General features: G+C 35.1%; 1 protein-coding gene across 4 annotated transcripts in view; it reads right to left on the minus strand.

The window, feature by feature from the left end:
- LRP1B (LDL receptor related protein 1B) overlaps positions 1 to 15,573 on the minus strand; it is a 1,907,075-nt gene that overhangs the window by 290,421 nt on the left and 1,601,081 nt on the right. For all 4 annotated transcript variants that reach the window (XM_086718488.1, XM_025932005.2, XM_086718489.1 and 1 more), the window contains exons 44-47: positions 12,474 to 12,666; positions 11,717 to 11,842; positions 7,384 to 7,512; positions 4,632 to 4,751 (exon numbers count right to left, since the gene is read on the minus strand). In XM_086718488.1, coding sequence (XP_086574614.1) covers positions 4,632 to 4,751; positions 7,384 to 7,512; positions 11,717 to 11,842; positions 12,474 to 12,666 — 568 coding nt within the window. The remainder of the gene's footprint in view (positions 1 to 4,631; positions 4,752 to 7,383; positions 7,513 to 11,716; positions 11,843 to 12,473; positions 12,667 to 15,573) is intronic.

Consider the following 15,573-nt stretch of genomic DNA (forward strand, 5'->3'; position numbering starts at 1 on the left):
CTGCCTTGTGGAATAGGAAAGAAAGAAAGAAAGAAGGAAAGAAAGAAAGAAAGAAAGAAAGAAAGAAAGAAAGAAAGAAAGAAAGAAAGAAAGAAAGAAAGAAAGAAAAGAAAGATTAATTACTATTAAGATCTAAACCAAAGAAAAAAAGTGTAAAATACTTCAAATAATTTACAGATGATTGCACCGTAGCCTCTCTCCATAGCCTATCAAACTGTCTCTGTGTATATTGACTTTTTATTGTACTAATTTATATTTTTCATGTCTTGCTTTATTTATGTTAAAAAGTACTGGAGGCACCTGGGTTGCTCAGTTGGTTAAACATCCGACTTCAGCTCAGGTCATGATCTTACCGTTGGCAGGTTCGAGCCCCATGTTGTGCTCTGTGCTGACAGCTCAGAGCCTGGAGCCTGCTTTGGATTCTGTGTCTCCCTTTCTCTGTCCCCCTCCCCCTGGCTTGCACTCTCTCTGTTTCTCAAAAATAAATAAAAAACATTAAAAATTAAAAAAAAGTAATAGGTAGCACAAGTGTGTGTGTGCATGCATGCATGCAGGTGTGAGTGCCCACGTGTGCACATGTATATATATAACAAAGCACTGCATCCACATGTTGCACTGACTATAGAAACAGAGAAGGTGTATCTGGAAGAAAACACTTGGAGAGAGAACTCCTTTTCCATTGTCGCTGAGCCCTTACATGTTCCTTTTCAAATTTCATTATCTTTTAGGTACGATAAGGTCCCATTTGCTGGATGGCTATGCATCTGAATTACTGACTTATAAGATAAATTGGCTTATGGGATATAGACCCAGAAAGTCTTTCCCTAGGATGTGAAATGTGCCCTACAAGGACACTATGTGAATAAAATTAATATGAGGGAAAAATCAAATCCACAGATGTAACTGTAATAAATAATCTCATCTAAAAAGGTACCCATTTGTTTATCCTAAAGGAGCTAGTTCACTTACTTAAATCTATTAATTTCTAGCTAGTAATAAAGTATATGAGTTTTCATGAGCGCTCTTAGTTTCAAGCATCCTATATTAAACAGGAAGAATTTCAAGGCATATGTTTTAGTTGTTGTTTTTAAGATATCCAATAGTTATGATTTTTACATTATTATTATCACAAAAGAAAAGTCTTGACTGAAACTTGATTCATAAATGCAGTAGTTCTTGTCCAAGTACAAGACTGAGATAGTTATAACACAGAAATCAAAAGTTTAGTCTAAGAAAGGGGAAATAACATTGTGAGTTATTTTTATTGTTATTCAGCAGCTGGTAATGATAACATTAGGCACAATAAAATCTATCTATATTTTTTGGAAGACTTACTGCTCCCCCAGCAACATAAGAATTTGATATACACCTACCATGTACTAGGTACTCTGTTTCATAAACTTCAACTCATGGACTAATTTGTTTACCACCTTTGAAAAAAATTTTTTTTTTCATTTTTCAAGAAAATCCACAGTAAGTTATTAACTTCCCACAGTTCCTTTTATGAATTTTGTTGTAAAATCTACTTTTCGTATCTATTGTTCAATTCCTTCACATTCTATCTTGATATTTTTATCTTTATCCTAGCTTAAAGTCTTTATTATATTCTCCCTTCCTGCTTGCAAATAAATAATAAAACATACTTTTTTTTTGGTCTACTTATAGTTTGGTTTCCTCCTTTCTTCCAAACACTTATCCATTTCCCTACACTTATCCCAGTATCTTACTATACTTTATCATTTTTTAATATTTTATATGCAGTCTGAAATAACAGTTGATTTAGTCTGCAAAAGTATTTGGGTCTTCCTAAGCTACAGGGTCAACCTTAAATAGTAAGCTACTCAAGTGTTTGGCCAAAGTCTTATGGTCTAAGATGGCAGAGTAACTTCTTAACCCTTTTCTAATGACAGATTATTTGTGCACATTCTGTCCTCTTCCACAACTTTGCATCACCTTTTCATAGCAACTGGACTTCACATCTTTCCTTTACCATCAATCTTTTCTTTTAAAAAAAAGTCTATTTTTGAGAGAGAGAGAAAACAAGAGCAGGGGAGGTACAGAGAGAGAGAGAGAGATGGAGAATCTGAAGAAGGCTCAGACCTGTCAGCGCAGAGCCTCACATGAGACTTGAACTCACCAACCGTGAGATAATGATCTGGGCCGAAATCAAGAATTGAATGCTTAACTGACTGAGCCACCCAGGCCCCCCAACCATCAGTCTTTTCTAAAAATAGTATTCTTCACTGTATTTACTCCTTCACCATACATTTTCTGCTCCAACCCAATGAAATTTGGCTGTTCTTTACAATTGTTCTTTACCACTGAACTGACTCTCAACGAAGGTTACCAAGAAATTATCTCCTATTTGCCAAGTTCAATGACCCTCTAGTCTATGCCTGACTTCTTGCCTTTACCCTTTACAATGCCCATAACCCTTTACAATGCTAACTGATTCTCCCTTCTTAAAAAATAATAACAATTTCTTATGAAGATCTTTCTATTAGTCTTGTGATCTGATTCTCCTTTCTTATGTTATTAGTATATTTAGTTTTTTTTTTATTTCAATAGGCAATTCTGATGTACTCCCCTACAACTATTACTCCATACATCCTCTGAGCTTTCTCTCTGTAATGAGTGCAAAATAAACACTTCTCTTCTAAATATACTACTGGAGCCCCAGCTCTACATCTATCTAAATGTCTTTGGAACAGTTCCATCTGAATGTCTACAGGTGCTCCCCTCACAGAATGCAAATATTATCTTATTCCTATCCCACGTGAACAAAAGACCTATAAAAATAAATTTAAAAAATAATGAAACACAAATAATAATTTAAAAACAAAAACAAAAAAAAAAGCTCACAAAACTCATCTATTCTTTCCTATGCTTTCTCTGGGATTACTACCCGAGATAAACCTTTTAAAATTTGTTGTATCTGTCTCTCTCCTCTTTATTCTCATATTTGGCTGCTGTGATAGCCTCCTGTTTTATCTTTCTGATGTCAGTATTATAGTTTTCATTTTCACAATCAAAGTGTTTTTTTTCCTCTTTTTTTTAAAATATAAATTTGATTATATTGGGCTTCCTTTAAACCTTCACTGACTTTCTGGTGACTATAAGGTGAAGTTTATGTTCCTTAAAATGGGTCAAAATACATCTTCAAGTCATGGCTCCTTCCTCTAATTTGTCTCATTTTTTCTAAACCACTTGCCAGTATGCTATCATGCTCTGACCATATCAAATTATTTGCAGCTTTCAATATTAGTCTCCCTACTTGGAATTACCTTCTACTTTGATCATTCCACCTTATTTATACCTTATTCCAACCCACTCCCCCAAGAAAAACTTGGTATTCTTATATGTGCAATTATAGTACTTGATATAAATCTTCATCTGTAAATTACTATCTTTCACTTGCAGTTTGAACTCCTTAAGAACAGGCAGATGACTTATTAATTTTATGTCTTCATCCTTAATGCATTGTACACAATGAAATGTGTTCAGTGAATGAAGATTTTTAAAGGAAAATTGGTTTAGAAAATTCTTTTGGGTCCAGATTTTAGGAGGCCTTAAATGTCAGACTCAAACATTTGTTGTTTATTCTGTAAACACCAGGACTCCATTTGTGATTATTTATCAAGTCTATGATTAAAAATACAAGGTGAATCCTTATATAGCATTTACTATATGCCAAGTTCTGTTCTGAGTTTTTAATATACTCATTTAATTATTGCCTCTTTTCTTATAGATTGGGAAACTAAGGCACAGATTGGTTAAGTATTTTATCCAAAGACAGAGTCAGTATTGGGATTGGGGCTAAGATTTTGTCCCAGGTAGTCTGGTTTGCTGATCTGTCCCAGGAATCACTGTAAGAACAAGTTCAATAAAACATTATAGCATGATTAACAACATTTGCATAGGCAGGGAGACAAGTTAAAGGACTGCTGTGTTGGGGTGTCTGGGTGGCTCAGTCAATTGAGTTTCTGACTCTGTTTCTGCTCAGGTAAAGATCCCAGGGTCATGGGATATATCTATACTCAATGTGGAGACTGCTTGGGATTGTCTCTCCCTCTCCCCCTCTCCCTCTCTCTCAATATTAAATACATACATACATACATAAGGAACACTATGTTAATCCAGGCTCAAGGTAGATTGAAAGGGAAGATATTTCAAAGAATTGGATGATTTATTGATGCATGGGCATGTGGGTGATAAAGTATGGAGGAAAGAGGAATCCAAGTTCCTGTCTGGTTGTTAGGAAAATGATGAAACACACTCATGTGAAAAACAGAGAATTGAGAAATGAAGGAGAGCATTTTTGGAGCAGTACATTCAGTATTACACATTCTTGTAGAAATGTCCAATAAACAAGGAGGTAGAACTGAAGATGTAAGAAATGACACGAGTTTTGAAGTGAGTGAAGGGATAAAAATCAGAATAGAGATTACAGTCATAATTTTCAATGAATTCTAATAACTCCCCTCCAACAGCATCTACTAAAATGTGGTCCATATATGTTAGCAGGTGCTATATACCAAAAGGGTGAAACCACTGTGCTGTCAGGGACACACTGTGGAAAATTTCAGGAAACAGCATCATAACATTCCTAGGCTGAAGCAGCACATATTTACCTTTACAGTCTAATTCATCAGAGTTGTCCCCACAGTCATTTTCACCATCACATAACTTGCCATGCGTAATGCAACGACGATTGTAGCAGGGCTTGAAACCTCGTCGACAGCTTCTGTTTTCTTATAAATGAAAATAGAAACAGAACTGGATGTCTTACAGAGATATTTTTAAAACAAAGAAAATCACTGATGAGATCTCATTCATAACAACTGGATCATGTATCTATGAAACAAGTGCTGTGCAGGATCAAAACTCTAGATTAGAGCTTTGCATATTCATGCGTTATCAAGTGGTATATTCAGTAAAGACCTTTTTGACTAAGTATTTTAACTTCAGTGTTCATACTTGGAGACCTCTTCAAATTATACTCACATTATTGCTTCCTATATTTGTGTCCACTAGCATGGAAATAAACATACTAAACTTTCTCGAGAAATCAGTCTTTACCTCAAAAGTCATAAAGACACTCTCAATACCTATCTCCTATCTCTTCTGCATGCTGTAAGGATTTTATAACAAGAAAAAAAAGTGGCAAAACATGTATCCCTGAATCAGTGAATCAGAGAGTTACCTAAATATCCATAAATTCCCTTAAAAATTATCTGAGTGGCTCAGTCGGTTAAACATCTGACTCTTGATTTCGGCTCAGGTCGTGATCTCACAGTTAGTGAGTTCGAGCCCCGCATGGAGCTCTGTGCTGATAGTGTGGAGCCTGCTTGGGATTCTCTCTCCCCGTCTTTCTCAGCCCCTCCCCGACTTGTGTGCGTGCACATGCTCTCTCTCTCTCTCTCTCTTTCTAAAAATAAATAAACTTAAAAAAACATTGAACAATGTCTACCAAATTTTCTAAGAATAATAATAATTGCTTTCTAAATGTATTTACCTTAAAGAGAGTTTCCTGGGGCACCTGGGTGTCTCAGTCGGTTAAGTGTCTGACTTCAGTTCAGGTCATGATCTCAAGGTCTGTGAGTTTGAGCCCTGTGTTGGGCTCTGTGCTGACAGCTCAGAGCCTGGAGCCTGCTTCAGATTCTGTGTCTCCCTCTCTCTCTCTGGCCCTCCCCCCTCATGCTCTGCCTCTCTCTGTCTCTGACAAATGAATAAACCTTTAAAAAATTAAAAAAAAAAAAAGAGGGTCTCCTGTATTTTCTGATTTGGGGCAGAAGGTACCACTTACAATAATAATAACTGCCATTTACTGAACACTAATTTTGTGCCAGGCTCTATATTGAGCAAATGTAAATATACTTTTGTTTATTTAGTGTTCTGAATCAACATTCAAACTAGGTTTGTCTTGTAGTGAGAAATAAAAATACAGAGAAGTACCCTTGCTCCTACTAGTCATACACTAGTAGGTTTAGGAACATAAATGCAACCTCAGGTGTAACTCCAAAGCCGAAAATCTACATCTACGGGGGTGTCCCACAGGCCAAATGCAGCCTGTGAGCCTGTTTTTGTATAGCTCTGGCTCTAAGAATGGTGTTTATATTTTTAAAAAGTTTAAAAAAAGTTTTTTAAATAAAGGATAATTCACAGAGAGCACTTTTGGCCCACAAACCCTACATTACTTAACTAACTAACCCTTTCCAGATAAAGTTTGCCAACCACTGCTCACACGAATATTTTTAGGAGATAAAAATAATGTGAAATATATTCTCAAGACAATTCATAATAAATACAAATTGCAAGTTGATTATTATATTTTTATACAGTTTAATATTTTCATAGTGTATAGAATATAACCATTCATTCAAGTGAATATGCCAGTTGAGGTAAATTCACTAAGATTTCAGTTATAGATCAATCATGGACAAATTACATCTGACTATCATTTTAACGGAGAGTGTGATTCTGCAACATAAAAGAGAGAACTGCCTGTGAATTGCCCAAACTCTATCTTCCTCTTATTTTAACCACTCTTTGATCATTTAGGTGTAATTATTATCCAGGTGATAGAACAAAGGAGAAAAGTAGAAACCAAATTCCAGATATATATTCCTGAATTTTACAGAGCATACAATATCAACACTCTTATACTGCAGTGCGAAAATAAACCATTTTGGAAATAAGCTGGAACAATGCTACAATAACTATTAATGATTACACATACACAAATTTCCAGGAAAAATATTGTGATGAAGGTAAACATCAGTTGCTTGCTGGGCTCAAAAAGCCAATCTCTACCCTCAAGAGAGAACAAAAGGTTGACCATCACTTGGTGTCACCTATAGAGGTATAGCTGGAAGAACTCCCTGCTTGATGGGGAGGATAGCTAAGGCAATAAGCCCTTGTACCCAAAGACACTAGCCCTGGGCCAATCCAGGAGGCAAAAATAAGGATGACACTTTGATATCAACTCAACAATGTGCTGACTGATGGTGAAATTTTACTGCAGAATAAACTTACAATATCTACCAATAACTAATATTTCTGACTTACACTTTAGGAATGTAACCCTAAAACTTACTCCTACATGATGAATAACTAGGCAGCTAAAAAGAAAGGCTCTTAAATTTGTACTTTGTAGACAGAAAGCCATGGGGAAATTCTTCACTGAGTATCGTGAGTACCGAATAGGAATAAGGAGCCCCGTTTGAACAAGAACAAAGCCAAATCTATGCCTTAGACCTGCATATTATTACAGACATTCAGGAAACCATACCTATGAACTAAATGGAGATAATCAAACCAAAAACTAGAAAAATAATTACAAACTGCTCTCTGAAACAAGGATATCATACATGGGACACTTACCACAGTAGAGTAGTTTCTCATCTGACTTATCCTTACAGTGAGGAATGCCATCACAGGTGAGCTGGTAGTCGATACACTCTCCATTTCCACACTCAAACTCTGAATACATGTTGCAAGAGGAATTTTTTGCTGAAAGGGAAAAAGTCAAGGTTCTTACTCAATAACAAACATAATGTTTGCTGTTTTTACCTTCCCTTTCTAAAACTTTTGGGACTTGCCTCATTTCATTTTTCTTTTATACCTATTTGTATATTTTGCTAATTATTTTGTGACTATATATGTATGGAAAGAAGGATGGGCTTAAATTTGGGTAACTATATTTGTGCATATTGCTTAACAGTCCACCTTAAAAAGAAATTGTAAAAAAAAAAGAACCAGTTAAATGGGCTCTGTACATATTGAGAGTGTGTGTGTGTGTGTGAGAGTGTGGGTGTTTTCTTATTGGAACCTATTATATACTCTTCAATACATTGACATTTTCCAGACATAGACTTCTCTTGTTTGTTTGTTTATTTATTTACACTTGAGTGTAGTTGACACTCAATATTACCACAGTTTCAGGGACAGTGTTTTTTTTTTTTTGTTTTGTTTTTTGTTTTTTGGTTTTTTTTATTAATGCTTGACTTGATTCATCTCATTTAAATCTACCTCCAACCTATATTCCTCTCCAACTACCTTTTAGCAGCTTTTGTCATTCAGATGTACTGAAACTGCTAAAAAGATTCTCCTCAGACTCTTGTTCTGTGCATTGTGGGAGGTACCAGGGAGCAGAACTGATACACACGGCCAGCACCTGCTCCTTGAAATGCACAGGAAACCATGGATTAAACTGGTAGAAGAGCCTGATAAACTGAAAAGCATGTGAACCAGAATTTATGGGCTCCAAGTGACCACCACCATATTGTCTCACTTCTAAATCTCAAGATTTTACTAAGAAATTAAAAGCCAGAGTTTCTGGGGCGCCTGGGTGGCTCAGTTGATTAAGCGTCTGGCTTCGGCTCAGGTCATGATCTTGTGGTTTGTAGGTTTGAGCCCTGTGTCGGGTTCTGTGCTGACAGCTCAGAGCCTGGAGCCTGCTTCGAATTCTGAATTCTGTGTCTCCCCCTCCTTTTCTTTTCCTCCCCTGTTCATGCTCTGTCTCTATCTCTCAAGAATAAATAAACTTAAAAAATAAAAAAATTAAAATAAATAAATAAATAAAAGCCTGAGTTTTTATGTGGCTTGCCCAATCTGTGAGCAAAGACCCACAGCAACAAAGTATGAGCAAACAAAAACCAAAAACATCTTTCTACAGCTAGGTTTCATTGTTTCATTCCTGGAACACCAGTGTGTAACCCCTGTTGTAGAAAGAGCTTTCCTGGGGAAAGTGGACTTATTTTTATTCTTAAATAATAGATTTGCCAGCAAACACTTGGAATCTAATGTTTTGGTTGCATCCCTAGTGTTGTTTGCTTCCTTGTACTCACTCCATTGCTTGTTGAATAATTGTCCAGCAAAATCTAGTCATGTTAATTATGTTGGAGGTAACTGGAATTCATTTATCTCCACTAATGCAGAAAACAGAGCTTAATTTTATAATTTACTACCAATTTCTTTTTAAAGCTATACTTCAGAAATATTCCAGCCACTATTACTACTTGAAGTTTGCAGTGTTTTCTTTATTATTTCTAGAAATTATCTCATTTTCACAGATTATCAATCTACCTACCTATGACTTTTAATTGAACTCTTTCATCGGTAATTTTTTTTCATATACTAAAAATATTTTGTTTTCTTGGTGCAGTCTAAATTTCAGTGGTCATTAGCTAAGGTGGAAAGTCATCTTAGAGAAAGTAACAAAGAATTAAAAAATCTAAAATATCATTAACTTTAAAGAAAGAAGAGATGGAGCGTCGGGGTGGCTCGGTTAAGTGTCTGACTTTGGCTCAGGTCATGATCTCATGGTTAATGAGCGTGAACTCCGCACTGCTGTCAGCACAGAGCTTGGTTCGGATCCTCTGTCCTATCTCTTTGCCTCTCCCCCACTCACGCTGTCTCTCTCAAAAATAAATAAACATTTCAAAAAATAAAGGAACAAGTGTTAAGAAGGGTGCTGACATTACTGCACATGATCACAATAGAGCATGAGCTGAACAAAATTCACTTACTGAGAGTCTATTGACATTCCCAACTTATTCTACTTTCAACACATCCTATTTAACTTCCCACTTCCAGTGAAAACGAACTGTTATGATTGAAAATGCAAATTTTGTTTTTATAATCATTATGCCTTTGAGGGGGAAAAATATTCACAACAAAAAATGTTTTTATTAGGTAAAATCAAATCTTATATATGCACAATTCTTGCTTAGGTATGTTCATATGAAATAGTATTGAGTGTTTTATGCTTCTTTGCAGAAACAAAAATGTGGTTCATCTGTCCTCTAATTCTCTTACAAGGTAATTACTTTAATTATATTTGCTATTCTTATTTCTGTTGCGGGTGTTGATAAGGTTAGGAATGTTGTATAAAATGGAACTGCCTAATCTTTCTGTCAAGAATTATGCCAACACATGGTTTTCCCTCCCATACCCCGAGGGAGGTGTTAGTAAATGGCCTTTCACCCCTTCAACACTGCCATTAACATTCATGAACTGCTCTGGGTGAACTAATTCAGATGTGGACATAGATATGCCAGAAATATCCTCATTTCCCAAAGATGGATTTGACAAGAAGTTACTTTCCAATCTCTCTGCTGGACCACAGGATTTCAATATGAATGCACCATGGATACAGGATGCTTCTATAAAGGTCTGTCGGCTCTGAGGAATCCAACATCACTCTATAGTTGCATGTGAATACAACTGTGCTTGTTTAAAAGACAGTTTTCTTTCTGATTCATTCCCTCTCATCAATGGAGAGAAGCAGGTGGCTTAGTAGGGACAGATGTATCTAATCTATTTTGCAGCGAGCACAGGCATCCACTGTATACAAATAAGCCTTGCTGTTTCGACTAAAGGCATTGCTTTTCTACTGGCCTGTATTGACCTGTGAAAGAAACATGAATGATTCTAATGCATGGCTAACACTCCAGACTTACAGATGGCATCAGATCCAGACCATTACAGCTGAAACCACAAAAGCAAACTGAAAGAGAGTTTAAGCAATTGCCTGAACAATTCAAGGAATTGTTGGGTTACTAAGAAATACAGGAATTTGTGGCCCGAATTATTAAAATTGTCTTCATTTAAAGTTCACTGACCAACTGCATCATTCCCTCGTTTGCTTTGGCACAGTCTTAAATGAAAGTCTTTTACTTCTTTGGCTAAAAGGTGCCCTTTGGGTTGTGGTACCAGTGTGCAAAGTGAAAAGGTATATCTGTGTTCTTGTATGAGGTGCGATAGTTTTCAAGGTAAAGAAAATGATGTGAAAGTGCTTGCATTAAAGTACATGGCAGAGAAAAGAGAAGATCCTCCTGGTAAATAAGGACCAAATACAAAGATGAAACCTACTTATACCATCTGATGCAATGGAGCATATCCAGCTCCACTGGTTTTCTAAGATGAAAAGGTAGAAGATGTAGAAATAGATGATAAGAGAAAAAAAAAAAGCAAACAATCACCACATCCTGAGAGTGAGTTCACCAATTTCCAGCAAAATGTTTATCTTTTGTCTTTGTTATACACAACAGTCTTAATGTTAAAGATGAATTAACATTCTTTATGTCTCTGGCTAATTTCTCATGGCAGTATTGGAACACTTGAACCTTATTTATTTTGGAAACAGTTTGAAAACTTAGCTGTTAATAAGTGTATACTGTAATGGTACTAATTAAAGATTGCAATGCCTTTTGGGAGGTATAAACATCACGCAAGGCTGCAATGTTACATTCTTAATTAACCGTTTGGAAATGATTACAAATAAGCTGCATGAGCCATTCTCTCTCATTTACATACTGTGACGGACTGTGAGTAGTTTCACTACAAGGCTTCTGATCTACTGCCTATATACTGGTTTGTTTCAGCTTTATTAATTTTGCTATTGACTTCATTTTCAAAGTCGTAACCACAAGTTTGCAGATGATTATGTACGCAGGTTATTTCTCTAATCCAACACCTTCCAGCCCACAATGGGGGGAACACACCATTTGCCGCTGTTTGGATTATCATTATCTATCATATGGTGTTACAATTAAGTAGAATGGTGAATCGAGTTCTCTTTAGGATAGAGGATATGCCAACTGAGCCTTTAATTTTGGAGGAAAGTACAACTTCATTAATACTGAAACAATTTCAATATGTGTGTGCTTTTTGAGAAGTTATGTCATATCACATTTCAATACTCTTTACTTACTCACACATCTGTTGTCATCTAGCAATATGCGATCCCCCCTGCAGGAACAATTCACTCTCCCATTAGGAGTTAAAAGGCACAGGTCATGGCAACCTCCGTTTAATAATGAACATGGAGAAAGTTCACCTGCAATAAAGAAGCTTTATTGGTAACATTTTATATTGAATTTCTATTCTGTTAGATAGAGATTAATAGTAAACTAATTAGACTGCACCCATCTCTCAAAGATAAAAATAAGAAAGATTCAGGACTTTTGAAAATCCAAACATCACAAGCAATAAGAACTTTTGAAAAACATGTAACATAAATCACTACATCTTCTACAACATTTGTCAAGGAAGCCACGGCATCACATGAACTAGAATCATTAAAAACCACATTGACACTTCAAGCTGCAATTTTTGTAGGTATTCCAGTGATTAAAGAACTTTTAAGCCCAGATGTAAAGCTTATTTATTAAGAAGTATTATTTTCAAGGAAACAATTTGATTTGAATGTTCAAAGATAGGCAGTGAGAGAGAATAAAATTCCAGAAACAAGTAATTAAAAAGGAATTGTTCCTCTGGTGATAAATTCAGAACTACAGAAGGTATCTTAAACCTTTCAGATGATTTTATTGTACTGCATGGTCAAATCCTGAACACTATCCCAGGAACTCTAAGAAAACAAAATTCAACCAAGTATTACTAGAACACATAGATGATTTTTCAAGAGATTATATAATTAAGAAATACATTTAGTGTCTAGTGTAACTTACAGCTATTAGTGTCATTGGCAACAGCTATGATTCCCATTGGTTGGTGTGGAATATCAGAACGAAGAATTTTTGTATCTCCTCCTGTATACTTGTTGGAACGCAGAATAGCTCTTCTTCCCCAGTCTGACCAGAAGATATAATTGTCATAAACAGCCAAACTGAGGAAAGTTCCTGGCCCAGATTTGACAATCACCTGAAATAAATTTAAATATGTTTTTTAAATGAAGATATAGGCATTCCTATAACTACATCCACTTTTACTTCAAAAAAAATTTAAAAATTAAGAGTAGATAGCTTTAATCAATGAAAATCAGATAAAAATGCATTTTACTGAATGTATTTTTATAAAATTCTTAACAGTTTATTTTAAATGTTTTAATCATTCTTAGCTTTTACAATGTATTTGTTTAATATTTTAAGTATATTTCTATTTACTAATCATTCAGTTCATATAAACAGTTGCATGTTTTCAATATTATACAACAAAATCACCAAGCCAAAAATATGAGATTCTGTTTACTAATAAACATTTATCTTTTTTAAGAATCATCAGACATCCAGTGAACACTCATCAAGCTCTCAGAACTATATAAGGAACATAAAGAACTATAAGACCCAGGTTTTCCTTCAGGAAGCTTTTACCATCTCTTTCCATTACAATTATTTCCATTACAATTATTGCTCTTTCCAATACAAAATTCCATTGCAATACTCCCTTATATCTTGTGTGACAGTCCTGAAAAAAACCTTCATTGATGTTTTAACAAGTGTCATGGATATATGTTTTCCTTAACACATGTAATGCTACTGAGGAAAAAAAAAAAAACAAACAGAAGATGAACTAGATGCATGTAACAATGTGGGTTGATTTTGGAATAATTATGCCGAGTGAAAGCAGCCAGAAATAAAGATATCACTCATATACTCTAAAAATTTCAAAGTAATCTATGGTGACAAAAAAACAAAACAAAACAAAACAAAACAAAACAAAACAAAACAAAATAAAACAAGTGTTTCCCATGGACAGAGTGAGGCAGGGGAGGGATGGAAAGAAAGAGATTAAAAAAGGAAATGAAGAAATTTGTAGAGGTCATGGATATGTTAATTTTCTTTCTCAGCCTCTAGAACTCTAAGAAATAAATACCTGTGGATTAAGCCGCCCAGTCTATGGTATTTTGTTATAGCAGTCTGAACTGATTCATCCCTTCATTTTAGAAAAGCCAAGCTTTAAGATTTATATCTACTTTAAATTTCAACAACAACAACAAAAAAAAATATATATATATATACACACACATATATGTATATATATACATATATATATGTATATATATACATATATATATATTAAAAAGCAAAATGATGAAGGAAAGATTGTTTGTTATGAGAACATGAAATGATAGCTACTCTAATGTGCGATCTGGGAAGATTTTCCTGAGAAAGGGAATGATGAAGAGTCAATAGGACAGGAAAAGAGAAAAAGAGAAAGAAGGGCTCTGGGCAGAGGGAATACAAGGTGTAGAAGCCAAGCGGAAGGGGAAAGAGAAAATGAACAAAGGTTAAGCAGCTCAGACATGACAAGAGGATCCCATGAAGAGGCAAGAAGGGCAATGTATAGGGTAGATCAAGGCTGTGAATCTGAGTTTTGTTGTGAAAGTTATAGTATGTCATGCAGGTTTTGAAGCACATTAATATCATTTTCGGTTTGTAGTTTTATAGATTATTTAAAGATTACTGGTGTATGGGGCTCCTGGGTGGCGCAGTCGGTTAAGCGTCCGACTTCAGCCAGGTCACGATCTCGCGGTCCGTGAGTTCGAGCCCCGCGTCAGACTCTGGGCTGATGGCTCAGAGCCTGGAGCCTGTTTCCGATTCTGTGTCTCCCTCTCTCTCTGCCCCTCCCCCGTTCATGCTCTGTCTCTCTCTGTCCCAAAAATAAATAAACGTTGAAAAAAAAAAAAAATTAAAAAAAAAAAATAAAGATTACTGGTGTAGAGATTAGATTACATAAAAACAAAAGAGCTGCAGAGAGACCAATTAAGATCAGCTGTATTTGTCCAGACAAATGATAACAGTTTTGATGTTTTACTTAAGAAAGGTAAAGAAGATGCAGAGTAGAGCAGTATTTGCAAATGAAGGACTTCCTAATTTATTTTTGTCAAAATTCATGAGAGTTTTTATTCATTCATCTATTCACTCATCCACTCATTCATTAGTTCGTCCTTTTACTATTTTTTTGTTGTTGTTGTAAACAATAAAAGCTAACATTTCACAAATACTTACAATGTGCAGGAAGTGTATATATTACACGTATAAAACCTAACTTTAATCTTCATAGCAACTGATAGAGTAAATACCACTTCATTCCACATTTCACTGATGAGGACTGAAGCTTGAAAGGTTATATAATCAACCCTAGGTCATAGATGTACTAAGTGATTTGATGCCATTTCAGATCCAAATAGATTCAGATCCAGATATTCAAATATTCAGGGCAAGATCAACTAAGATCTGATTTTAATTTTTTTTTTTTAAATTTGCCTTACTTAAAGTAACTAGAGAAATTCTTCTTTAATATTAGCATATGTATATGTACTGCATTATTTTATCTAGGCTCCTTCAGGTTAGGAACTAAAGTAATTTCTTTGATTCCCTTTTCTATCCAGTATCATATTTTGCATGAACAAAATACACACTTTGATGAATCAGTAAGAATGAAAACAAAATTTTAATAGTTAGACATAAATAAAATTAGTCTTTTTTTTTTTTTGATGGCTAACAAGTAGCTAGTCCTATGACAATAAAAGTTCTTCTATATTGTTACCAAAAGTCTATTTGGTATATACAGTAACTTCTATGAATTTTAACACTGACTGAGTCTAGTAGCTTACTTCTCTACTTCTGCTGACACAGAGAAAGAGGAAAAAAGCAACTTAAACTCAGTCTATAATTATGTATGTTGCTTTAATAAGGTACAATAGGTTCTACTGAGAATTGAGCTGACTCCAGACATCTCATTTCACTGGTTAGAGTTCCATGTGGAACAGAGAAGTGAAATCCACTAAATTATACTTTCTTGTCTCCGTGTTAAAACATTCTTATT

The sequence above is a fragment of the Puma concolor genome, chromosome C1, assembly GCF_028749965.1.
Source record: "Puma concolor isolate L17-30 chromosome C1, mPumCon1.1.hap2, whole genome shotgun sequence".
In the NCBI taxonomy this organism is placed as follows: domain Eukaryota; kingdom Metazoa; phylum Chordata; class Mammalia; order Carnivora; family Felidae; genus Puma; species Puma concolor.